At 34.3% G+C, this 27,692-nt stretch overlaps 2 protein-coding genes across 6 annotated transcripts in view; one reads left to right on the top strand and one right to left on the bottom strand.

The window, feature by feature from the left end:
* The first annotated feature begins 345 nt into the window (after positions 1-345).
* Positions 346-24,510, top strand: LOC111503264 (isoaspartyl peptidase/L-asparaginase). Of its 3 annotated transcripts, none has more exons than XM_074170292.1 (6): positions 346-651; positions 8,886-9,003; positions 15,180-15,369; positions 16,939-17,122; positions 18,374-18,505; positions 24,301-24,510. In XM_074170292.1, exons 1-6 carry the CDS (start codon positions 396-398, stop codon positions 24,438-24,440), a joined length of 1,020 nt encoding a protein of 339 aa, XP_074026393.1. In that variant the 5' UTR covers positions 346-395; the 3' UTR covers positions 24,441-24,510. The 3 variants fall into 3 exon arrangements, with proteins under 3 accessions (XP_074026393.1, XP_074026394.1, XP_023013298.1); XM_023157530.2 differs by having other exon boundaries at positions 348-651; positions 16,939-17,113; XM_074170293.1 differs by lacking the exon at positions 15,180-15,369 and having other exon boundaries at positions 16,929-17,122.
* Positions 24,477-27,692, bottom strand: part of sprt (PDZ domain-containing protein sprite) — a 214,592-nt gene continuing 211,376 nt past the window's right edge. For all 3 annotated transcript variants that reach the window (XM_074170289.1, XM_074170291.1, XM_074170290.1), the window contains one exon: positions 24,477-25,797. In XM_074170289.1, coding sequence (XP_074026390.1) covers positions 24,583-25,797 — 1,215 coding nt within the window. In that variant the 3' untranslated portion in view covers positions 24,477-24,582. The remainder of the gene's footprint in view (positions 25,798-27,692) is intronic.

Below are 27,692 nucleotides of genomic sequence, written 5' to 3'. Positions count from 1 at the left end.
GAAATGTGGCTACTTGTTTTTATAATGTATATGCAATTTTAAATCACAGTGGGACTACTAACAGAGGACATTATACAGCATATAGCAGACACCCGTATACTGGCGCGTGATACAAATACAACGATTCACACGTGTCACCAATTTTACTAAAATCGGTTGTGAGTGGAGAAGCATACGTCCACTTTTTTGTAAAGGATGGAAGAAAATCGCACCTTTAAGATAACCGAGGGAAAGTTTCTTTGTGCAATTATTATTTATTTTTTGTTAATTTCTTACATGTACCTGCTTCGTCCATGTACAACTAAATGCATGACATACACTTTTGTTTCTATCGTTACTGAAAGTCAAGATTTCAAAGATTGTTTAGTCAGTTACTAAACATTCAATCACAAATAATGTGGTTGATGAATATTTTGCCTCTTCACTCAAGAGTTATTCGTTCGTTTACATCTAGTAGTTTCAAAACTGAACCAATAATTATTGTGCATGGGGGAGCTGGAGACACTCCTGACGAATGGGTCCCTGATAAAATTTTAGGTATAAAAAAGTCGGTTTCAATAGGTTATAAGATTCTGAAAGATGGCGGAAGTGCACTGGATGCTGTCGAAGCTGCTGTCAGAGTCATGGAAGACCTTGAAGAATTCAATGCAGGTAATGTCTATTGAATTAACTATTGAATACACATTCAGAATATCTGGACAATGGAGAAAGTGTGGATAATGATAAGGTGTCTGATTTCGAACAACTTTTGTAACTTGACAGTTCGTACTGAAACCTCTGGCGTATAATGAGTCTATTGAAAACATTTTTCCAACACCAGAACAAAAAATACGGTTTCTCGACGCGCGTTTCGCTAACCAAGTTAGTGTCCTCATTTTAATGATATCCTGAGGACGCTAACTTTGTTAGCAAAACGCGCTTCGAAAGATTGTAATTTTTGTTCTAGTGTTGGGAAAGTGCTTCCAATAGAACATTTGTAAGAAGCTTCAAAACACCTTAATACGAATATTCAGACGAAACTAGGTCAAATATTTTATCTCAGAGGTCATAATCAGGTTATAGTAAAGTCACAACAGTAAAAATAAACTCACTAGTACATAATTGATGTATTTAAACAATTTGAATTTATTTGTGAAAAAATTATGGAAATGACAAAAAAGCTGATTTACTAGTTGTCAAATTTAATTTTTGAGGCTAAAAGCACAGAAGCAGTGTTACCAGGTTGCAAAAGTAAATGCGGTTCTAGTCTCTATGGGATAACGACGCAATTCTTTCTGTTTAAAAAAAAATCTGTTTTTCCGTTAACCAGCTGTCGCACCCCTACGAACGACAACCCTCAGAAGTCGAAACTTGTGCGAGCTAAGGACTAACGAGGTCTTACCTTTTAACGTGTGATTCCTTTATCCTTAATACTGACATCATTTCGAAATTTTGCACCAAGTCTTTCCATTGATAACTTCATCAACTTCAATGTTGATGTCGAAGATCGATCATTACACGTTTCTCTCCATGTGTGTTGATGTCACATTCATGTATTCCTAAATCAAATCTAGAACGCTTCCTACTCTATTAACACTATCAAATATGAACTTTTTTAACTCAATATGTGGAAAATATTCAAGAAAATTTGTCTAAATTTTATAGAATAAGTATATATGAGAGCAAACAATGTTATATAAATTTTATTTAACTATGATCTGGGCCACCGCAATCGCCTTGAAAGTTGATCTTTCATAAGACCTAATGTTGAAAATTTGACTACGGAAATTGGGAAATTGTAAACAAACGTTTAGACTACGATTGTGAAAATAATATCATTCTAGGACATTTTGATCAATATGTCAGTGATTCATTTGGATATATCATGTTGTAATTATTCTTCCGCAACTAAACTATCATCATTGAAATGTCGAAGGTATTATTACATTAGAACTAGGTATTGATGTATTCATTTCGCCCAGGGTATAATGGAATCAAATCTTGCATCTGTTAAAGTCGATTTTTCGTTAACCCCTCTACGAACAACAACCTTCAGAAATCGAAACTTGCCCGAGCTAAGAATTGACAAGGTAATAAATACTATTAAACGTGCATCATCAATCAGGATAAGCTGACGTTGTCAAACACGTTGCCAAAGACGATTTGGTAATCTACACGAAGATTCAAAAACGTGAGAACCAGTCACATCAACCTTCAAAAAACAGTCCAAGGAATAGAAAAATGCCAGGATACTACCGGTTTGAATCTCAGTTTAAGGATATATTTTCGAGAATATATTAATTCCAGGGAAAGAAAGGTTTTGTGTAGAACTGATGGAGAAGTAGAAACTTCTCTATCTTTATATATAAAAAAACATTAATCTTTTTTTTCAAATAGAATCATGATCAGATAGTGAACGTCACATTTCCAGAATCATGGCTTCTCACTTGATACTGAAGAAATAATACCATTTATTATACGATGCAATACACCTCTCCAGAATGTAATTTTACTACTGATTTCACTTTGAAATAAAGTATCGATGGTATTTTCTTGTAACCAATTACTATGAGATAGGAATGTATTAATATGCAGAGGAGTATGAATTGATAAGGCGGTGTGCTAATAACCAACACTAATACTGCTAACAACATAAAAAGCAAACTGGCTCCAATAATATCAAAAAAATTACAGCCGCCAAGAGGTGGTCGAATTCATCAAACGCCTGGGGAAAAACAAAGCCCCAATGTGTCGATGGGATCAAAGCATTTCTACTATGAAATCTGCCGCAAAATGATGTTGTACAGCAAGTACACATAGTTAACGCTATAATTGAACACCAACATTAAAACATTGTCTGAAGTATGCGGAGATAGCGCCTCATAAGTCTCAAAAAACGCAATCGCTTTGTTGAAAATTTGTCTACCTGATTATCTAGAAGGATAATGGACGATAATGTTGGTCTTTTGAAATCACGCAATGAAATTAGAAAATAACTACAAAAATAATACAATTTTATAAAATTAAGAAAATGTAATTGCAACATATTGAAGTTTCAGGGTCAAGAAAAATTCAATATTGAATATATCCAACTGCAAATAATTGAGGAGAGTTCTCATGTTTCACAAGTATAGTACTAATAATTTCAACAATGATGAAGAAAGGATATAGAATCAATTGTAAATTCTATATTGATTCGGATTTACAAAATTCAAATAATATTTTATTCTATGAGTCTTTCCTTGAAGAGAATGCATTTTTATTCGTTTTTTATTATTTACAGACACATTTCTCAGTTCCCAGATGTAACTTCTTAGTGTGCCTGGATTATTCTCGTGCAGAAATCTTCACGAATAGAGGGCCTATCTCTATACACTTTAGTTTTCAACGTTACCCATAAATGAAAGTCTAGGAGGGTGAGATCAGGAAAACGTAGGGGCACATCACGAGAGGGCTATAAGGTCCAATTCACTTCCTAGGTAGGTTTCTGTTGAGCCATTCCCTGCTTATCCCATACTTGTGAACGGGTGAACCGTCCAACTGAAAACTTCATTCATTTCTTACATTCAGAGGCAATTTTTCCAAAAAGTCGGATAACCCATTCTCCAGAAAATGAACGAATGATTCTCCATTCAGATTTCGTTCAATAAAAAAAATCCTAATAATCTTTCATTTAGTATCCCATACCACACATTCTTGGGATATTTGATTTCGACAACTCACCACCCAGTGTGGATTTAGATCTGCCCAATATCTCACCGTCAGTGGTGGAAGTCGCCTCAGCATTGAATAATATATTTTTCAAGGTAATTGCAATGGCCCCACAAACAGTATTCCATTCTTCGTTGTTCGTCCACCGTGTGGAGTGTGGAGAAATTTCGGTTTGAACTCATGCATTTTATGTCTTCTCAAAAATCTACAAATTTTACTTTGCCCTATATCGAGTTGTAGTGAAAAATTTCTCAAACTTTTATGGAGATCAGCACGATATGCTGTCTTATGATTTTTTTCGAATTTCCACACCTTTATTACTTGGCCGGTTCTCTTGAACTGGTTGTAAATTTTGGAAACTGTTCCAGAGTGTACAGGAGTATTGAGTGGGTGTCTTCGATTAAATTCAGAAGCTGCTTCGTGATAAGACCGCGCACCTTCTCCAATCATCAGTTTTATTTCAATTTTCTCTTGTACAGTTCGTCGAGACATGTTTTAAACTAAATCGATATAAAAATCAATAGATATCTATCAGAAAAGAAACTTATAGGTACACATAAACAACAGTACCAATGAGCATTTCATTAGTTCGAATTTCCATTGACTAATATGACATAAATTGATTTGAAATCCCTGAAAAAATCTATAGAAATTAAAAAGATTAGCCAAAAAAATAACAATTATATGAAGCAAAAAAAACTGAAACTACAATGAAATAAAATACACGCAACAGTTAAAAACTGAACTATTACCAAGAAATGAAAATTAAAAGATTCCAAGTCAAGTTACTTCACGACGTTTCGATTGTTAGTATCCACAATCGTCTTCGGATGATGACTGGATTCATTCCTCCGAGATCAGACTAATTATAGGTCACTCGAGTGCATTTTGGATGTTCACTGCGTATCGTTTGACCCTCGCTAAAAATCTCACGTTAGAAAATACGACCTCGTTAATCCCCAGCTCGCACAATTTCCGACTTATGAGGGTTGTTGTTCATGAAGCGTCAGCTGATTGACGGAGAATCTGATTCGACAGTAAGAAGTCGCAAGTCAGAGAACTGCATTTTACCATGGGTCACATCATTTAATGCTCATATTGTTGAACAATGTCACAATAATTTAGAGAAAGTGTTGTCCAGGTTTGAGTTTGCACAATATCAACAATTGTGATGAAACTGGATCATCAACTGTGACGGATTCTCCGAAAATTATTGCACACTGTGGGTCTGAACAAGTGGCCCAAATGTCATAGGGCGAAAAACAAATATTAGTGTAGATACTAAATTTTATCAGTGCGATTGGCAATACAGTTCCACCTGTTTTTATATTCTTTAGGGTTCACTCCAAAGACTGAATGCTCCATGAAGCACCAATTAGAAGTTTAGGTTTAATACGAAAAAGTGGATGGATGACGGAAGGACAATATTACCGATCATTGAAATACACTATCTGTGTCAGATGTTTGCAAAAAATAGAGTTCTACTGCTTCTTGATAATCACAAGTTAATATCAGGAAGTGGGAAAATTCTGAATGAATATATACCGCCGGGCAGGCGGTATATATATATATACATATATATATATATATATATATATATATATATATATATATATATATATATATATATATATATATATATATATATATATATATATATATATATATATATATATATATATATATATATATATATATATATATATATATATATATATATATATATATATATATGATGTGTTGTTTTTCCGGGTGTTGGTGGCGAAACGAAATCAAGACGAGTTACTGCTTCGCTTCGAAAGGTGTAACAGTTACATGGCATTATCAAGACGAGTTACTGCTTCGCTTCGAGAGGTGTAACTGTTATATATATATATATATATATATATATATATATATATATATATATATATATATATATAATATTGAGAAAGGTTAATGCAGTCAAGTCAGTCAAGCGGTAATATTCCTTTTTAAATTACGGCCCTGGAAATTGGTTGACTGAGTTGAATAAAAACATAATAACAATTTCACGTCTCCCTAGGTATCGTAGGGTTTTTCGAGAATTTTTTCCATATTTTAGGTAGCTATTCATATTTTTTCCATTGCTGTGAGCGTTTTCTACAATGAACTTTATGATTACTTGAAACATATTTATCAAAACTATATTATATGTGTTTTAATAAGCAGAAAAAGAAATGATAGCAATAATTGCTGTAGACATTACCCACCTAAAATAATTACAGGCACGGGACTCGACGGTGAATCTTGTCCTTAAGGACCACTGTAAGGTGATTTAGAACGAAGTTTACTTTAAAAAGCAAGCAAGAAAAATCTTCGAACAATCGAGCAAATATGGCGCATCGAAACGTTTCCACTCAGGTCTCTACAGACGAAAAAGAATCTCGACAGTCGTTCATAAAAATCCCGACACTGGAAATACTGTTTGCAAATGCAAAATACCCGGAGTTTTTTGGTTTTTCCTGTATATCTCCAAAACCAAAAGAACTATATTCGATTTCTTCACATCATTGAATAGGTCTCTGAAATAAGCAAAAAACTCCAAATTATTTTTTGCCCATACCTTCTTTATTCGCAGAATATTGAAAGTCTGTCGACATTTTGCTATTGGCACTTGATGTAGGCTCTCAGAATATATCCATGAATCTTTTATACAGGGTGTCATCTGAATTTGGCAAACCCCATCTTTGAATTTTTGTGACAAAATACATCTATTCGATTTATTTCAATTTTAACTTGTATCGTTTCGCCATCTGGTGAATTTTCTCGGTAACTTATCCGCCGTAGTGGAGGCCGATTCCTGTTGTTTACAGTTTTCTGCCGCCCTTAATCATATGTATCAAAGGCTCTCACACCCTCCGGGATAGGCAACCAATATTTCACTTTGACGGGTATTTTGCATTTGCAAACAGTATTTCCAGTGTCGGGTTTTTTATGAACGACTGTCGAGATTCTTTTTCGTCTGTAGAGACCTGAGTGAAAACGTTTTGATGCGCCATATTTGCTCGATTGTTCGAAGATTTTTCTTGCTTGCTTTTTAAAGAGAACTTCGTTCTAAATTACCTTACAGTGGTCCTTAAAGACAAGATTCACCGTCGAGTCCCGTGCCTGTAATTATTTTAGGTGGGTAATGTCACAGCAATTATTGCTATCATTTTTTTTTCTGTTTATCAAAACACATATAATATAGTTTTGATAAATATGTTTCAAATAATCATAAAGTTCATTGTAGAAAACGCTCACAGCAATGGAAAAAATATGAATAGCTATCTAAGAGACGTGAAATTGCTATAATTTTTTATTCAACTCAGTCAACCAATTTCCAGGGCCGTAATTTAAAAGGGAATAATTCACACAATTTTGATCGAATATTACCGAAACATCCCGAAATATAAAATTCAATTTAATTTCTTAGTATGAAGTGAACGTCTACGATCCAAAAACTACAACAAAAAATACAGATCCGTAATTAAAAATTCAAAGATAGGGGTGGCCCAAGTCAGATAACACCCTGTATAAAAGATTCATGGATATATTCTGAGAGCCCACATGAAGTGTCACTAGCAAAATGTGGACAGATTTTCAATATGTCTGCGAATAAAGAAGATATAGGCAAAAAGTAATTTGGGATTATTTTGCTTTTTCCTGTATATTTCCAGAACCAAAAGAGCTTTATTCGTTTTATTCACATCATTGAATAGGTCTCTAAAATACACAACTTTGCCACAATTTAATCGACACTCTATCTCTTATCGTTTACGAGATCCCCATGTACAGAAACGAATTTGAATAGCCCTGTATATGGAGTGGTTTGAAACTCTGGCCATTGAAGAAGCCCACAAGAAACTTCGTATCTGGTTGATATACGTTGACGATATCTTCATAATATGGAACCATGGAAATACTGAACTAGATATCTTCCTGAAACACATCAACAGCGTAAGACCTTCCATCACTTTCACAATGGAGAAGGAAGTCCACAACGAATTGTGAATCTCAGAGGACCGACACATGGAAAACATCTGTATACCGAAAACCCACTCACACGGGACACTATCTGACCGACGAATCCAACCACCATCAATCGACTAAAGAGGAATCATCAAGACTCTATTAGATCGTGCTTTCGGGCTCTGTAATACGGAAGAAGGTCTCGAGAAGAAACTAGGCATTATCAAAAATGATCATCAATGGAATAGCTACTCCAAAGGGATAGTGGAACAGACTTTGGCTAAAAGACAAAAGTAAGTAGCCTCGCAAGAAAGAGAAGCAGTCACAACCAGTGCTTGCACTACCCTATATCAGAGGATTCTCGGAAAGGAGAGGAAAAATTGGGTCCGAGTACAACATCACAACTTGCTTTAGATTCGTAGCAGGACATTAAAAAAAGTCGCATACATGTTGTTCAACAACAATAGGCAACATATGGAAACTCAAAATCAAGCAAAAAATGGCCTACTTCCGCCAAACGGTCATCTCCCACTGAACCGGTGCTTAATATAATAATAATATATATAATGATGCTTAAGCACCGCGGTGCTTAATATAATTTTTATTTTAAGTTATTCATTTTCATTTTATTTTTTTTAGTTATTTCAGGGATTTCAAAGTATTTAATATATCAGACAATGGAAGTCCGAACTAATGAAATTCATAGAATTAGTTGTTCTGAAAGTATTTTTTCTCTAGCGTAACTCAATATTTATACGGAAAGTAGTTATTTCGAAACGACTTTTCATTCCAGTTTGTATTTGAAAGTAACTTCCATGCATGATCCACATGTATTTTCAAGCGTTCATTTTGAAATTGAATTATATCTTCCTTCCATGTTTCTGTACTGGTTTTTATCAAATGTAGGAATCAGAGAAAACGAAGAAGATCGTGAAGCATATATGTTGAAGAGTCATTTTAGCAGAGCGATCGCAGAGCGTACTTGAAGAAATTTGTAAAGGACCTCGTAATTCTAGTTAGCAGTATTATCGATCAGAACCAAAATATGTGAAACCCACCATTACCCTATTCTCTCATTTCATTCACCGGAAACAGTTATTTTTATTGCTTATGATCTCCGTCATTAGCGATACAATCGATGGAACTATTTTTCTCCTAACTTCTCCATGCATGTTCGCATTTTGAGAGTTCAACTTAACGAATTATAATTTTTTTGATAACAGGATATGGATCGGTATTGAACATTGATGGAGAAGTGGAAATGGATGCGAGTATTATGCTAGGAGAAAACTTGAAGTCAGGTGCAGTTACACTTGTGAAGGATATAGCTCACCCTATAAGGTAATCAATATTGAAAATTTACTACTCTACTCGAATTCAATATGCGATAAATATTATCCTTCTCATACACATCCATGATATTTTTGAATATTTTTTCTTTTCTTTCATTTTCACACAAACTTCACACTTTCTCTAACTCATCAAAAAATTTTCAAAATACAAATGCAGCGATATCATTAACATGTTCGGTTTTTGGATTGTTCACTGTCTGAAACGAAAATCAATAAAAGTCAATGCGTTGAGTGAAAAGTAAAAAATTACTCGATGAAATCATAAAATTCAGGAATCTTGACTCAAAAAAAATTTAGCGGTTATTTGAGCCCAGCCACCATTCAATGTGCGGTATCCAACAAAATCGAACGTGTTGGAATTTATTAGTTGATGGGTTCTATTATTGATGAACTAACTCTCACTTCGAAACGAGTAAAAACCATAAGCATTTCTTTATGTTTTTGAACTTCATCCAGACCTTACCTATGTGAAACGATGAAATCTTTATATATACTTCATCATTCATCCTTCAAAATAACACTCATTGAATGTCATCCACCAGCTGAGTTCCTGAAAACTGATCGGAAAAGTAATTGGGTAACGGGAACGAAACATCCGACTGGTAAATACTCTTATCCTTCATCTCAATACGTCTTTCATAACGCACACTTCAGTCAGTCAAAAAATATCTATTCACTATTCCAGATTATTCACATGAATATGGAATGTTGATCAAATTGAATAGAATCAATTATGTAATATAAGTAAAAAAAATGAATTTGATATTTTGATGTTCCAAACATTTGTTTGAAGGTGGTTGACAATGTTTCGTGGTGTATTTCATCAGTTCGGACTTCCATTGCCTAATATAATATAAATTGATTTGATAACCCTGAAAAAAATTCAAAAAGATTCACCAAAAATAACAATTTTATTAAACAAAAAACTGAAATTACAAAGAAATAACATACAACAATAACCAAATAAATAAAAATTGAAATAATAATAAAAGCTGAAAAAATTTAAAAAAATTAAAAATATTATTAACAAAAATAAAAGAATGAAAATAAAAAGATTTCAAACCAAGTTATGCCACAACGTTTCGATTGTTAGTATCCACAATCGTCTTCGGGTCGATTTATATTATATTAGACAATGGAAGTCCGAACTGATGAAATACTGGTTTAACAAATATGCAATTCAATCCATTAGCTTACGAGAATATAGATCTTGTTCGTGATATTCATGAGAGCTCTATTCAGAATGTGCAAGAGAAGTTTTCTTTGAAAATATCAATCAGAAATTTGATTCAACTATTGTAAATTTTTTTATAGAATAATGGATGTCTTCGTTCTGAATACATTTTTGCACTGTTTCTGATACTTTCTTTGATGTTCGACAGTGAACTAAAAATCAGGAGAGAATAATTTTTGGCTTTCTACTTCTTCATCTTGATACAAAAAAATGTGGGAATCTTCCAAGGAGAAAGCAATCGATTTCAGAAAGGTAACTCTAAACTAGATCATGCAAAGAAGTAACTTTCAGACACTAACTGGATGGAGGAAAAAGTCCACTCAAAACAGATACTTTCATATAAACATTGAATTACACGAAAAAAAAATAAATACTTTTGAAACAAATATTACAACTTTATGTCACGAAATGAGTTCAATCTACTCAATGATAGAGTACTCGGTGACAAAATTCATTCGCTTATTTGATTGAATCCCAGCCATAGGATTCTCGTTTGAGTTGAAAGAGATATTTATTTAGGAGAGATTAAGTGTTGGGAGAGAAAGGTTTTGGCTCTCTACTTATCCATCGGATGTCTACCAGTAAGAATGACAGTGATCCATTCAAGTGAAATTTCGCCTCTTTCATTTACTATATTGTGTAGCAATCCTGTGAATGAGATCTGATTCAACTCCATAACGAATGTTTATAATTGTTTTTCTTTTTCCTGAATATGTTAGAGTTGACCATTCCTTGATTTCTGGTTGTTTGACCTGAGGGATAGTATCTGCGTTGAAACCATTATCATGACCTATCTGTGTAATTATATCAATTTCCCTAGCTAGAATGTTAGCAGACAATATTCTCGCCTGTTTCAGAGGTATACTACACGACAGCTGAACCAATTTTTGACATTCATGAATAATCTCAATAGCAACATTCAGTTCCCACTCGAAACAGAGATAGAGAAACAGATAAATTTCTTAGACCTAACCACACAATCACAATAAATTTGAGTTCAATGTTTTCAGAAAACCTAGCTATACAGACATCACCATCACAAGATATTCTTTCCATCCAGACAGACAGAATCGTTGTAAATTCACAAGGTTGCGGGTGCAACCTTTTAAATGATCAAATCAATTTAGTTCACTCACTGGTTTTCAAATTAGCAAATCCGCCTTGTAAATTGTAAATTCAGGTACTGAATCAAGACAAGTACCTGTATTATTACCTACAGGGATGCTATATAAAGGTTAATGTAATAAACCACTGTTAGTTTAATGTATAAGTTTGAAAATGTCCTTATAGGACGATTGCAGTAAGGTTAGTTACAAATAAAAATGGTTAAAAATATAGAAAGTTTCATTTATCTTTTCTTCATCAATATATAACTAATATATCGCACCGAATAGGTTCCCTCAGCGTAAACGCATTGGAACAACAATTCATTGTGAAACTTTCATATGATCATTTTTAAAACATAAAAAGTATATTTTGGAAGCAAATCTTTCTCAAAACACCTTCTTTTTCATTTAGTTACCAGAAATTTATTTATTTCTTCAAAATAATTTTGAAAAATGAACCACATATTTCCTAAATGAAATCATACATTGGAGACTCTTTTATCTTGAATTTTTTTTTATTAATATTAACGTGTCTCGGCATCTAATGGCCTTTGACACGGGATCTGTGATACATTTACGTAATAATACAAAACAAAACAAAAAAATCACATCAAATGAATCAGTGGACAGTCTTTGAGGAATTGTATCACGACACTGAGGGGGTTAGGTAGGCCGTGAATGTCTTTGAGAGTTCCACTGAGTTTGTGTTTGCGGCGAGATGGGCTGTAGTGTATGCAATTAAAAGTATGTGCTCAATTGTGAGTCTTGCATTACCACAGAATTCACAAGTAGGGGGATTTTGTGAAGACATCAGGTAACCATGGGTGAGTCGGGAGTGGCCTATTCTGAGTCTTCTTATAACACTTTTGTCCTTTCTTTTCATTGGGGGCAGATCCAGCGCAGAAACTGTGGGTTGGATTGTATGTAGTTTGGTGGTACATGTGTTCCATTGTGTTTGCCATGTTTGTATCATCATTTGTCGAGCTGCTGATTTTAAGTCTTGATGGAGTTGGATTTGCTCCTCTGGCAATTCGCAGGAACAAGCTTGTTTAGCTGCTTGGTCTGCACGTTCGTTGCCCGTAATTCCTACATGAGAAGGGATCCAGATGATATTCGCAAGGACACCTCTGATGTGGTGGTGGCAGGTGTCGAGGATATCTTGAACCAAAAGATGATGTGAGTAACTATTTTTGATAGAGAATATTGATGCAAGGGAGTCTGTGCATATGGCAAGTTTACTTGTATTGGAGACCTCAACACTTGTAATATTCCATATAATTCAGCTGTGTGTATACTACAGAAATTGGGAAGTTTGTATGTTGCTATTATTGCATCGAGTGTAGTAACAGCACATCCGGTAGGAACCATTAACTTCTTTGGATGCGTCAGTATAAATGATTTTATCGAATTGCTAGTTATTTATCAGTTCTCTGAATCTTTGTATGAAGACTATGTTAGGCGTATCGTGCTTATTGTAGTTATTCAGGCATATGTTCAAAATTGTCGGTTTTTTGATCCATGGCGGAGTTTTAGAAAGTTCTATAAGAGTTGTAGCTTTGAGTTTGGTGTTTCTTGAAATATGGTATAAGAATTGTCCACAATTCTTGAAATCGACGTTCTGGATCTGTTTTGGGGAGCTGGTAGTATAGAATCAAATAATTCAAATACCAGGTTTTGTGGGTAAGCAGATACCCTGGAGAAAAAGGATAATAGATGGTATTTTCGTCTTATAAAGAGAGGTGGTTCAGAGGATTCAATATGAATGCTTTCCATCGGACTGGATCTGAAGACACCCAGGCATATTCGTAGTGCTGTGGTTTAGTTTGTGTCAAGGTATTCGAGGTATGTTTTGCGGGCATTCCGTAATCCAGTTTGGAGCGGACTAATGATCTGTAAGTCCGTATTAGTATTCCTTCTTCTGCTCCCCATTGGTGATGAGATAATGATTTTAAAATGTTGATACGATTCAGACAGTTAGCTTTTGTCTCCTGAATATGTTGTCTTCATGTGAGTCTTCTATCAAAGATAACTCCCAAGAATCGAGCCTTGTGGGACTCCGTTTTCTGAAAAATGCAGTGTAGATGACAGTCCATTTGTAACAACTTTAAAAGATCTATTGGTTAAGAAGTTTTGTAGAAAGGAGGAAATGTTTCCAGTTTCCAAAGTTCATGAGTTTTCGAAAATGGTAGTTTTGCGAATCGTGTCGATGGTGCTGACTAACGGCAATTAGGTCTTTTTTACTTTCAAAAGCTTCTGAGATGTCTGTATGTAAAGTAACCAAGTTATCTAATGTGCATCTGTTTGATCGAAAACCTGCCTGTTCTGAAGTTAAGGGGTTGTGCAATTCTAAGTATTCTAAGTACTAAGTGTAGAGAAATTGGTCTGAAGGAATTGGAAAGATTGGTATTTGAGTTGTTCTTTTTATCGGTATTATGGTTGCTTCTCTCCATAGAGCCGGAAATTGTTGGCTGCACCAGATTTTGTTGCAAAGTTCGAGCAGTTTCATTTTAGTTTCTGACAGTAATAATTTTAGGAAGATCTTTGGTATGTCATCTGGTCCTGAAGCTGTGTCCTTTATTGTAGATAGGACAGTTTAATTCGGAAAGAGTGAAGGGAAGATTGAGAGAGTGACAAATGTAGGAAGTTTGTTTAGGATGTGGATTGTTTGTTGAGTTTGGAGGTTCGGGATTGGATTTTGTTTTGAAAATGTTGGGCAAGGATGTTGGCAATTTGTTGGTCATTGGTGGTGACTTCTTCCTCGTAGGTTAGGCCATGAACTTTATAATTGGTGTTTCTCCCTCTTATCTGTCGTATCTATGTCTGATGGGGAAAGGACATAAACTTGTCACCTGAAACCTAATATATGGGAGTATTCGTCGCCTGGAATACCAAACCGAGGCTCTCAATAGCATTTTCAGCAAGTTCGTGGGGTTATAGGGAGATATGTTCGAGATGATTATTCGTTTTGCTGGAGAAACGAGTTGGCAAATGTTCATAGCAATATTTACGACTGGGTGCATCATAAGATTAGAATTGGCAAGATAGATGCAGGTTCTATTATTCGAAATCCTTCATGCGAACGTAATATTTTTGGGGCCTGCAATATCGCATATTTCTTCAACATAGTCAAATAACTTCAGGTTATCATCAGCGTGCACCACTACGGCTTGCTCCTTTTTTGGGAAAGATGGTTTGGGTGCTGTTTTGACGGCTGATACGTAACTGGTGCTAGGAACTGGATTGTTGGTGTTCATGTTGTGCAACAATTTGGTTTCTGTGAGTTGAGGTAAAACTATTTTGTTTATTGTTGCTCTTGTATTCAAAGGCAATTTGTTTGGTTGACTTAGTTACATTCACTTATTTGGTGTGCAGCAATATATCCATACAGGAATACTGCCAACGCCTCTGGTAATGAGGGGTAGGCAAAAAAGAGAAAGCCAAGGTTTATCAGTTCTCTTTAGATGACTGGCTGTTATCAGTTCGACTTCGGCAAAAAACTCGTTTCAAAAGTACATAAAAATATTCAAGACATACGTCGGTTTTTGTGACACTGATTAACTATGAATACAACGTGGTAATTAATAAGATAAATGCGGAGCGAAACGTAAACGATGTTGACTCGTTTAGGCACTCGAGAAAACTCTCTTGAAATTTTTGGGTCAGTCAAGGATGAATATTTTCAAAGGTGGTTTCATACGTTTTTTTTTTAATGACATTAAACTGACAAGTGATATTATGAACATATTATCAACTATTCATTGACGAAAAATCAGTAGAAGAAGAAGTCATCTGAATTAGGCAATTTTCTCGGTAATCTGTTTTCAGTCTTGCACGATTGGTTATGGAGAGAACGCCACATTTCATGCTAGGTGGGGACGGAGCTAAAAGATTTGCAAGAGAGCAAGGTATACCTACTCTACCGGCCGGAAGTTTAGTTACAAAAAAAGCACAATTGGCATTGGATTTTTTCAAAAAACGTATACGTAACAAAATTGACGTAGAACGTAATGGCACTGTAAGTTAAAAACATCTTTCCCAATAATTTATGCGATCAGAGTTCTTCATTCAAATCATCTTAGATGATGATGATGTATCTAATGTTCGATGATTTTCAAACTTGTTTTTATATTATGTCAGTGGAATCGATTTTAAAGTTATTTACTTCGATCTAAAAACAAACGGTTCTCCCAATCACCAGAACTTTATTTCTCTTCTTGTCGCGCGTTTCACCAACCAATTTGGCATCGTCGAGAGACGAAGAAAACTGAAGATCTCATCTCTGAAGACGCCAACTTGGTGGAAGGCGCGTCGAGAAGGGTATTGAAGTTTTGGTGATTGGGAAACATGCTTGTTGAAATGTGTTGAAATGACTTTCAGTCCTTCAATTGTTTCTGATAAATAAACATTCACTATTGGTGTTTGTCGGCTATCATTCATAATTCTTCGGAACATCTAATGACTCAGTTAAGCCTTGTAATTTGATTTCAATGGTTTTATGATTTGCCGGATATTCGGGTATTGTTTTTGGGCTCTCTGACTAGTTTCGTCAGTTACCCCACATAATGTAAAAGTAGTAACACGACTTTTTAAGAATTTCGACCAGATGAATAAAAAAAATATATTTACGAATATTCCGTCTTCCGTTTCAACCTACACAAAATCTACGTTATATATCACAACTTTACAGTAAGCAGGCATTAATGAACTTCAAAAGCTCTAGGAAGCTTGGATCAATATCAACACTTTCCAGAAACATTTTCTTCTTGATACCACGCCAAGACAACCATCTAATAACTCGACTGAAAACAAATAAGTGTCGTGTTATTCTAATACAAGACACAAAAAATAAAATCAGAGCTAATGAGAGATATGCATGACATAAACATATCTTAAAGATGGGCATCTATCAAGACTGTTTTAACAAACTCACCCAGAGACACTATGATATATCATATAACTACCTTCGCCCAAAATCAAGTTCTTCGTGTGAGGCCGAAAATCGAAAAGAAAACTATACCTGAAAATTCAAGTAGTTCACTTGAATTTTACAGTATATTAAAATAAAGTTTACAAGACAGATTTACATATTAAATCAATAACAGTGCTATCAATTCTACTTCTTAGATTTGTAACAGATACTTTTCTGAATTCATGTAACAAAATGCCGAACTGTCATTATCGTATGTAAGGAATTTCGAACACCTGATTGGACATCATCAAAAATATGAAACTGAGCGAAGCCGAAATCGTAACACGTCGCAGATCTAGGAGATGTAAGAAATGGACTAGAATGATGTGTGATTAACCCTTACAACGTTCATTCTCGCATTCAGTTTGCTATTGAAATTGATAACAGATCTTCTCTTCCTAGATCTACTCAACTAGGAACAGATAGTCTTAGAAAAAAGTCCTTGAACTATATTTTTGATGATTATATGGTCCAATTTACTTTTATGCTTGTCAGAGAAATTGATTTCAGCTCAATTCAATCATCAGTATTTGACCAACTTTTTTTTGAAAACTGTGTTGAGTTAAGCTAATACCAAACCCAGATTCTTTTGAAATTCATATCAGTTCTTTGCAGAATCCTGGTGATGTGGGAACTGTGGGAGCAGTAGCTTTGGACAACAAAGGAAACATTGCAGCAGCTACGTCGACTGGAGGTCTCACTGGAAAAATGGTTGGTAGATGTAGCGATTCATCCATAATTGGCAGCGGAACCTATGCTGATAATAATATTGGTGCAGTATCATCTACTGGTGTGTATGGTAATCAACCATGAAATTTGAATTTAATGAAAATTAAATAATCAGCACAACAAATTTTTTTTCTGAGTCTGAGATTGAATGAAATATTTTTCTGACACAATTTTGTGAAATTTTATGATTTTCTCCGAATGTCAAACACTGTCGAAGTAGTAAGCTCTGTAATTGAAGTTGATGTTTGGCTTCATTTTGAATACACTTTTTTCCATTTATGAGAACATAATTGACTGGCGAATTCACTGTACGTACTTATGATGCACTGTTTGGAACCTTTGGTCTAGTAACTAATATTACTGGAGTTTTTTCCCAACACCAAATTGTTATTTTTACCACCTCGACACGTGTTTCGATAACCAAGTGATCATCTTCAAAGAGGAAAATTAAAACTTTTAATCTTTTAATCTTCCTCTTTGAAGAAGATCACTTGGAAATCGAAACACGTGTCCTGGTGTTAAAAATAACGATTTGGTGTTGGGAAAAAACTCCAGTAATATGCACTGTACGTAGGCAAAAAATGATCGAGAGCCTTTTTCGAACATTCCATTAGAGTCTGTTAATTTGAAGGCAGGCCACCTAGAAACATCGAAGAACACCTTCGATGTTTCTTAAGATCGCCAAACAACGGTGTGATGTTTCACTACATCAAAACTGGTGTAGTAAAACAACTGCTTATCAGTAAAATTTGAAGTACATCCATATATTTCTCAATATAAATATTTATGATCCAAAAGTTTGATTTCAGTATAGCTTCAAAAATGCAAACAAGATGAGAATTTTTGTAATCCTTCCATTGATTTCAGTTTTCAGCCACTGTGGTATATAGATTTTCTAATAAAGGCAAATTCCAAGAAGAAGGGAAAACGAAATTTAGGACCTAAAAGCAGATAATTTGAAAGTAGTTCCGCTAGACTTAAAAAAATATCACCCAAGCTTTTCAACAATAAAAAAAAATCAAAACACTTTCACCAATTTTTGATAAGATAATGGTAAATTGGTTTATAATTTCGATTTTCCAAATTTGTGTATTTCATTTTTCAATCTCCGACTAGAATCTATAACATTTTTCAATGAATGATACACAAAAAAAACTTTTTTCAAAAATTTACGCTTTGTAAAAAATATGAAAATAATATTTGAGTTTTGATCGAATTCTCTGAGTAGGTAATAGGCATAATATGTAAAGCAGTAATGAAACAAATGAAATGTTTCAATTGAATGATATTTCTGAAAGAATGTTCCATTTTATGTTTCAAGGGCATGGAGAATCAATTGCCAAATTCTGCTTAGCGCATTCGATAATAAAACAAATGGAATATGGAAAAAAAGTCCAAATTGCTACCGAACAATCACTGAAAAAATTGACCCAGAGACTGAACAGAACTGCGGGTAGGTATATCTGTCTTATTTTTAATACGCTTATCATTAACCAAGCTGAAATCATCAAGTGTGGAAAAAGTCCAATGTTTTTTATAATGCTCACTCTCGATTAACGAATATGTGGAATCAATAAATCAATTTCACCTTTCGGAAATATTAGTGGTACTGGATGGGACGTGTGAATTATTCTGATTTTAGGGTTTCAACGACGGTTCATTGCAAGAAAGCTAGGGTTTCAACTAGATTTTGGTCAGCTGGTAAAGACCTTGTAGAAAGCGAATTCGTATTTGGGTATTGATATCCAAGCTTGGATTTACAATGGACTGCTTTTGGGAGCCTCGCTTATCTTTGCTATTTGTGCTTTGATTTTCTGTTAATTCCTAGGATAATATATTCATAGGATGACGTTTCTTATCCTTCATATTGTAACATTTTCAGATTCTAAATGTGATTTCAGTCAGATTTTGTTGTCTTATCTCACGTTATCATATGAATAGAGTTAATTTTTTATATGTAAGTATGTTTTCATAAGAAAACTATAATTGTATGCTCTAAAATAATCATCAGATTTTTATTAAAGAAGGTTGAAGATGATCTTTCTCAATAGATGACTATACTATGATAACTTCTGATACAGGGTGTTCAACGAATGAGGTTGGAAATGAAATTGTGATACCTGGTGAAAAACACATTTTCATTAACGTAACTTTTATTTTAACTTTCCCAAGAAACATAAGCTGTTTATAATAGGGAACTTCAAACCAAAAATGTATTTAGAAATGTACTGTAACGGACATTATCGTTTATTGAAGCTGGGTAGACCTGGTCCATGGCTTGTTTTCGTAGTTTTTGAAAAGGATGGATTCGATAATATCTACTTCGTACCGGCTGTTGACAGCGATTTGTTTGATTAAACTAAGCTCTCTCTGAAAATTACTTTCCGACAGTGGAATATTCAATAGTCTATGAATCATACTATTGAATGCAGCTATTTTATGCTGGAAGGGATGTGTGGAAGAATTATGTGACAATGTCTGTATGAGATGGTTTGTGGAAAATTGTAAAATCATGTTTATTAAATTTTCGTATCATTCAAGTCAGTAATGTTTATTGAATTATTCACCTCCATTTCAGAGATGAATTTTATTGATGAGTGGATGGAATTGACATATTCGACAAATATGCCGAATTGCCTAGCTGTATCAGTAAAACAGACTACGTATCTGCACGTATCTACGTATCTGCAGTACAAGAATCTGTTAGTAAACTGATTATTATGGATTTCATTCTCTAGATTATCCATGAAAATTTCAGCCAGCAAATGACTCAACAGGTATTCCATTATTAATCCTTCGCTGCATCGACCCGTTATTGGATTATATTATATTAGATTTTTTATTGGTCAAATTATTGGACCTTAGTGCTATGACAAGTCAATATTATATACTATAAATGTAAAATGAACCCAATATTACCGTAAAGCAATGATTATTTGATAAAAATTGCATATAATACGAGCACAAAATAACGTAAATAAATATATAAATGTAGAAACAGAGATGCATAGAGACTGTCCTACATTGACGAAAGGCATTCAGTAAAGTTGAAGTCAGACGCATCATAGTGAGCATTCTTTGAGAGATGTTTTTTCAGTTTTTTTTCGAAATTAGCGGGAGTTGCATTTTTCATTGATTGGGACAGTGAGTTGTTCAATGAGTTACATCTCCTTGTTACTTCTAGTCTTTGGTTTGGTGCTCTTACATTAATATACGAATGGTGGTTTCTATTTGTAAGAAACTTATGTAAATTTTCAAATTGCAGTCTATTACACATGATGGCAGAGCTATTATATTGGACTTTATAAACCGATACTTGCAGCTCTCCATTTGAACTATTCCAGCTAAAGCTCTGATTGCTCATTTTTGAATTGTAAATATTCTCGAAATATGGATAGATGTGCCCCAGTCTATCAATCCATAAGTTGAAGAACTATGAAACAATGCATGATAAGCGGTATGGCAGCTCCATTACCGACTTTATTTTTTATCTGTCTGATCACATATAGACGTTGCATGATAGATTTTTTGCCAGTTTGTCAGAACTCTTTCATTTTGAGAACTGAGGAATAAACTTCCTGGGAACATTTTTCTAAATGGATTTAATCTACAGCGATTCAAATCTAATGTGAATCGCTGCTTTTGCAAAGACACCGCTCTTAGAGCGCCTTAAGGATTTTCCTATAGTGCTTGTGTTTTGTTATTGAAAAAACATACTTGATGTGATGGGATCATCACTCACTGCTGAAACCAATAATCAAATCTGAATATTTGCTCCCGTGCAGGCAGGCTTCAGTTTTGCATCACCATAATTGGGCCGACAAATACTTATGTTTCATCGTTGCTGTTTTTTTACTACAATCAACTTCGCATAATACAAACAAGTAATTTTCTAGTAATCCGTTTACCGATTTGATGTTCAATTTTCCATTGTATTCCTATCTCGATTTGCTCAATCCAAATTTCCTGGTATGCTTTGCACTGGCTCACTGAATATTCATTCCTAAATGTGAACGAATGTTACAATGAGATAAGTAAACAATATATATTTGAATGAATGAATATTTCCCTTGAATTCCATGGTCGGATTATGAAATTTATAGGTATGTCACCCATTTCGTGATCCACCTGATTAGCATTTAAAAATATTTCCAATACATACAGGGTTTTCTACTTGAAAGAAATAAAGAAACCTATTGCCAATATAAGTCTAAGTGCTACTGTGTTAGGACTATTTTGCCCTGTCATTGGTATCCACAATTTTACATAAATAGTTAAATGGTTTTTTGGGAAAGAAAGTTTTTGGCTTTCTACTACTTCATCTCGATACAAAAAATGTGGGAATTTTTTGAAGAATGGAAGAAGGAAGCAATCAGGTTCATATATATATATATATATATATATATATATATATATATATATATATATATATATATATATATATATTTCGGAAATATATTTTTTTTCCTTTATCAACAATATCTACAAAATAAAGATCATGCGAATATTATACAGTAATAGATATGTTACGAAAGACTCACCAAAGTTAGTATGAAATAAAAAAAAGGCATAGGAGTGAAAGCTTGGCAGAGTAAAGCAGAGTTTGATTTTTGATTTTTTGACTGAGAGAACCTGTTAATCTATGTCAACGTATATATATATATATATATATATATATATATATATATATATATATATATATATGTGCTGTTTTTCCGTGTGTTCATCCGTGGTGTACTATTCGATAGTCGACGTTTCGCCATCATCTCAGATGGCATTATCAAGACGTGTTACTGCTTCGCTTCGAGAGGTGTAACTGTTGCACCTCTTGATATATATATATATATATATATATATATATATATATATATATATATATATATATATATATATATATATATATATCTATACAGGGTGTTCATTTGAAAACTTCCCATCACGGATTTATCGAAAACTACTGATTGAAAGAAAAAACGCCGAGACACGTCAGAAGATACATCAAAGGGGACAACTTTTTAACCAATAACTACTTCACCCCCTTTCACCCTCTGCACCCCAGGATCATTTCCTTGAAAATTTTAAATGACAAGGGGTATCGAGTGATAGCTTGTTTGAAAAGTCTTCCGAAGTCCTTCATTTTGACGTTTATTTTTTTCAAATCGGTCGATTCGTTTTCCAGAAAATTAGATAAATCTGCATTAATTTTTATTTGTTCCGATAGAAAACAAAAACACACGAAAATATCACTTTTCATTTCAATTACATTTAAGGTTTGCCAAATCCACAATTCGTTTATAATTCAAAACGAAAACTACCAACATAAACAGCAGTTCGAATGATTAGACGTGGCAATAACCAAATACCAATCCCAATTTTTTCCGCGATTTTTTCATCAACACAGATATCCTAGGCGAACTGTTTTTATTGTTTACATGTGTAGTTATTCTCAGTTGCTAGGTGAAAGAAGGAATTGAATTTCCTGTCAGTTACCTCTATCACAGTTTTCAGATCGTGAAAAGTAAATCATTGATTCAGAATCTATTTCGAAAATGGTTTACACACTAGCCGAAAAAGTGGAAATTATTCTGATTTATGGTGCCCAAAATCAATGTGCTCGGCAAACTGCCGTCACGTTTAATGCCAGACATCCAGATAAGTTAACTTCGCATAGGTATGTTTTGGACCTAGTTACTAAATTTACTCAAACTGGATCGGTTGCAAATAAAAAACGTGATAATAGAAGAGTTTTGGATGAAGCCGCTCAAATTGAAGTTTTAGGTCATTTTGGAATAAATCCTAATACTTCGTTACGCAAAATTGCTGCTGCGACTCATATTTCATTAGGCTCTGTACACACAGTTACTAAACTCCATAAATTTCATCCATTCAAAATGAAAATATTGCAAGAGTTAACCGAAGATGATTTTGATAGGCGAGTGGAGTTTTGTGAAATAATGACTGCAGCGATTAATGATAATACCATTCGTGTGAAGAATGTCTGCTTCACTGATGAATGCACATTTTATCTAAATGGATTTGTTAATAAGCATAACTGTAGGTATTGGAGCAATGAAAATCCGCATGCTTTTGTGGAAGGGCACACCCAGTACCCTCAAAAAATTAATGTATGGGCAGGCATTTTAGGAAACAAAGTGCTTGGGCCATTGTTCATTGATAGAAATTTAAATGGAGACATTTATTTGGATATGTTGGAAACTACTATCAATCCGCTTATCACTGAAACCATTGAAAACCAAATCGAAGAGGATGGAAACCCTACACTTGATGAGGCTCAGATATATTTCCAGCAAGACGGTGCTCCTCCTCACTATGTTCTTCCGGTTCGACAATGGCTAGACAACGAGTTTCCCGATAAATGGATAGGGCGAAGAGGGCCTATAGAATGGCCTGCTAGGTCCCCGGATTTGACGCCATTAGACTTTTTTCTATGGGACCATTTGAAGTCCATTGTGTTCACTCCCCAACCTGCAAATTTGAATGAACTTCGTCAACGCATTATCGACAGCTGCCATGATATCCAACAACATGTATTTGAAAATGTCCGTCAGGAATTTGAACATCGCCTATATCATTGTTTGGCCACCAACGGGCAACATTTTGAACGATTATTGAAATAAAATGTAATATTTTTGTATGTATTGTTTCGAAAATTCCCAAATTAGGATCAATAATATTTTTCTAATTTTCTGGAAAACGAATCGACCGATTTGAAAAAAATAAACGTCATAATGAAGGACTTCGGAAGACTTTTCAAACAAGCTATCACTCGATACCCCTTGTCATTTAAAATTTTCAAGGAAATGATCCTGGGGTGCAGAGGGTGAAAGGGGGTGAAGTAGTTATTGGTTAAAAAGTTGTCCCCTTTGATGTATCTTCTGACGTGTCTTGGCGTTTTTTCTTTCAATCAGTAGTTTTCGATAAATCCGTGGTGGGAAGTTTTTCAACTAGACTAGTTGAAAAAACCAGACATCACCAGAAGATGGCAAATGAGACTTTGCCGAAACGTTGTGAAAATAATATTTATATTTATATATAGTTACTTCTTTTGAAATTGATTGCTTTCTTCCTTTCTTTGGAAGATTCCTACTTTTTTTTTGTGTCAAGATGTAGTAGTAGAGAGCCAAAAACTTTCTTTCCCAAAAAAAATAGTCACTCCTGAAAATATAACTATTTCAGTTTAAAGTTGAATGGTGTATCTGGTGTACCATATATTTTTTTATGTTTTAGGAGCTATCACTTTATCTAAAAATGGGGAGCCAGCAATTTTTTTCAACACCAAGAGAATGGCTTGGGCTTTTCAGCAAGGAAACAAAATCAATTTTGGAATTGATCCCAACCAGAATGAGACTGTGGATGCCCAGGTGTGATTCATATCAAGAAAATTTATATTGAAATATAATGAATATTTCCCATTATGTAATATATATTTAACATTCAGTCATAATATTTATAGAAAAAATTACTGTAATGATTGCATATCAAGAATTATGATTTGTGATCACTTATTTCTTAACACCAGCTACCATTTTCCAAACTTTTCCTGAAATTCCACTTGAGTTGTTGCTCTCTATAGCCAGTATTATCAACATTTTGATCATAATTTTTCGAAACAATGGCAGGTTTTTCACCTTTATAGTTTCTCTTTCTTTCAGTTCTTCTGGAAATGTCATCTCCATTACCCACAGAGTGTAGGCTCCGTGTCTTATGGAGAGATAACCTCAATGGTTTTTTAGGAGGAATGGGTCTTGGTTTCATATCATGAACACTAGGATGATAAAGAATTCTTGAGTCACTTGTAGGCTCTGAAGTATAGTCAGTTCGATGGTTATTGGTAGTTGTAGTGGAATTGCAATCACTATCGAAATCTAAGGATTTGACGCTTCTAGAATCTGGAATCCTCTTATACAGTTTCTCGTTATCTCTAACAAATTCTGATGTGTCCAAATCTTCAGCACTCTTTGATTCGTACTTGGGTCCAATGTGAACCTCCGATCGAAAATCTAATACTGACGTGGACTTTCTAGCATTGTAATGCCTCAAAACATCTGCGTTATATTTCTCAGAAGCAGTTATACATTTTTGGCGATGTTTTTCATACAACGTTGTATCCCTACTTCTCGTAAGCTCATGAACAATTTTTGTAGCTTTTTTAAAACTTTGATCCATTATATCATTGGAATATTCTTTTTTAGAATTTGGTTTCGTGAAATCTGCGGGATTCCTGTGACAGTCGTAGTTTAGTTTATTCAATCTTTTGAATTGTTCAACACCGGAATTGCTTTCGGAGTTGTAGTCTTTCTCTCTGTAATGATGATGATGATGATTATGTGTTCTATACGTTATTTTATCATTCAACTGTGTATTGCTGAGAGGAAGCTTTACTACACTTTTGGAACTGATATGCTTGTATCTATCGTGATGTCCTTTCTGACAAATAACTTCTCCTTTGACAGACGATATATGAGTATTTGACACATTTGATAAACTACTTCTTGATCTTATTGGATAAGCAACTAGTTCTTTGGGTTCCAAACCATTAACTGCTTTCGCCAGATTGTTTTTTTGACATGCACGAACATCAGAAATTGGACTGGATGAATTAGAAGGAGAGTGTGTTCTTATGTTTATGTTGGTGACATTTTGGTTGGACTTCAAGATCACTGGAGTAGGGGAGTGTATTCTTGGGTCTGACTCCATTGGTTTACGGTTTAGTAATTCTGAGACCTGTGAACACAAAATATGTATTTGAAAAATTATTAAGGTGGGGGGTGAATATAAATATGAATTAGCCTTCGTAAAATTTCAAAAATATCTAATATTGTATTGTTGTTGGATATTTTTTGAAAAGATCACATTCATAATATTTAGAGGGGTACACATTATATTCAGTAAATAATCATTAGGACAGACAAAAAATATGGAAAGTCATTAGGAAATCTGAAACGCTGATACTTATTTCTGAATATCTTTTTGAAATCCGTTTTTCCGTCAACCAGCTGTCGTACCCCTACGAACAACAACACTCGGAAGTCGAAACTTATGGGAGCTAAGGATTAACGAGATCTTCCCGTTTAACGTGTGATTCCTAACACGGGTTAGACGATAGCAAGTGAAAATCTATCGCTTGAACAACCGACCAACACGGCAGTCAATTCAAGTGAGTGAGCACCCACGTCGAACCGCCGGGCTTCCGACCTATCGCCGTTGCTAAGATAATACAAATTTTGGAAACTACAAATGAGTCATAAGGTATATGAAATTCAAGCATCATATACAGGGTGATGATATGAAAACTTTTCATTTCCGATATTTTGTGAAACAAATGAGATATATACCGGGTGACAAAGAAATAATTGTACACGACGCTATGAGGAAAGGAATTAGAAATTCGAAATTTGGATATAGTTCGCCAAAGCCGTTATTTTCAATGATGAAATACTTGAAAATCTGTACAAGGTTAACCGGAAATGAACTCAACAGAAGAATGTTAAAAAAAACTTTTATATTTTTTTGCCATATGATCGTATATAAAATTAATTTTTCAATGATAAAATCAGTGGCCATTTTCATACAAAATCGCGGCGCAGAAGCCATTTTCTGCAAATTCAATTGGTGCACTTTGACGTCATCTTTAGAAATATTGTAGTGGAATTGCCTGTGGTGGTAGTGCGCCCGACTCACGATCGGAAAACCGTGGATTCGATTCCCGCCTCGACCAGATATTTTTCTCGAGAGAATTTATCTGGTTGAAGCTGAAATGATTCTACAACCGTGTTAGGAATCACACGTTAAAAGGTAAGACATCGTTAGTCCTCAGCTCGCACAAGTTTATCAACTTCTGAGAGTTGTCGTTCGTACGGGGGCGACAGCTGATTAACGAAAAAACAGAATTTAAACAGTTTTATTTCAACAGATTGTCAAACAACTCGAACCATAACGGGTATCACTTGTGGTTTTTTCAAATCTATATAAATAAGGGAATTGAAAATAACACATTAATTGTTTATCGATGGATAAACAAAGTTATTAGTTTCAATAAATGTTTTTTTGAATACCCAAACTCACTGTAGGTATGAAACGAATTGAATGCTCATAAAATATGTTGTTTGCGATCTGTTTGCCATACAAAATTGAGTGGACCTGGTAAAGTATTATAAACTGTCCCATACAATCTGTGGCAAATCATAACTGAATCAAAAAATTAGGTTTGAGCAATCTGTTAGCGTTTTGCATTTTTCATGAGAATTTATTACTTTTTACTATCAGGAATCAGTATAATTGTAGGTATGGCTCACTTTTCTGATGAAATATTTTATATTGAACATTCTTGTCACTCATCAAAATTAATTTCGAATGGTCTATATTAAATAATTTCAGACATCTATTCACAAGTGAAGTTATAAATATGCTACTGCCGATAAATAATAAGTAAACTCAATGATTTTTTTCTTCCTTTTGATAATTTTACTTTTGAGCCTGTTCTGAAAGATGTTATTTCGTAAAAATCCTTTATTTTGACGGCAAATTATTTAATATCAAAGCATATATAAAACCCGTCCTAACATTTTCGTAAGAAATGGTTTCAATACAATTTGACATTTTCAACTTTCCCATATTTT

Source organism: Leptinotarsa decemlineata, unplaced genomic scaffold, assembly GCF_025532065.1.
Source record: "Leptinotarsa decemlineata unplaced genomic scaffold, Ldec_3_MD MMD2_P_RNA_scaffold_7, whole genome shotgun sequence".
NCBI classification, from domain to species: Eukaryota; Metazoa; Arthropoda; class Insecta; order Coleoptera; family Chrysomelidae; genus Leptinotarsa; species Leptinotarsa decemlineata.
This window is presented reverse-complemented; position numbering and strand designations above follow the sequence as displayed.

Bases quoted from the DNA above. Each gene is read 5' to 3' on its own strand.
- LOC111503264 (XM_074170292.1), top strand. From the start codon at position 396: ATGTGGTTGATGAATATTTTGCCTCTTCACTCAAGAGTTATTCGTTCG. The intron at 9,004-15,179 runs GTAATCAATATT...ATCTGTTTTCAG, and splicing joins GATATAGCTCACCCTATAAG to TCTTGCACGATTGGTTATGG. The intron at 17,123-18,373 runs GTAATCAACCAT...TTATGTTTCAAG, and splicing joins ATCATCTACTGGTGTGTATG to GGCATGGAGAATCAATTGCC.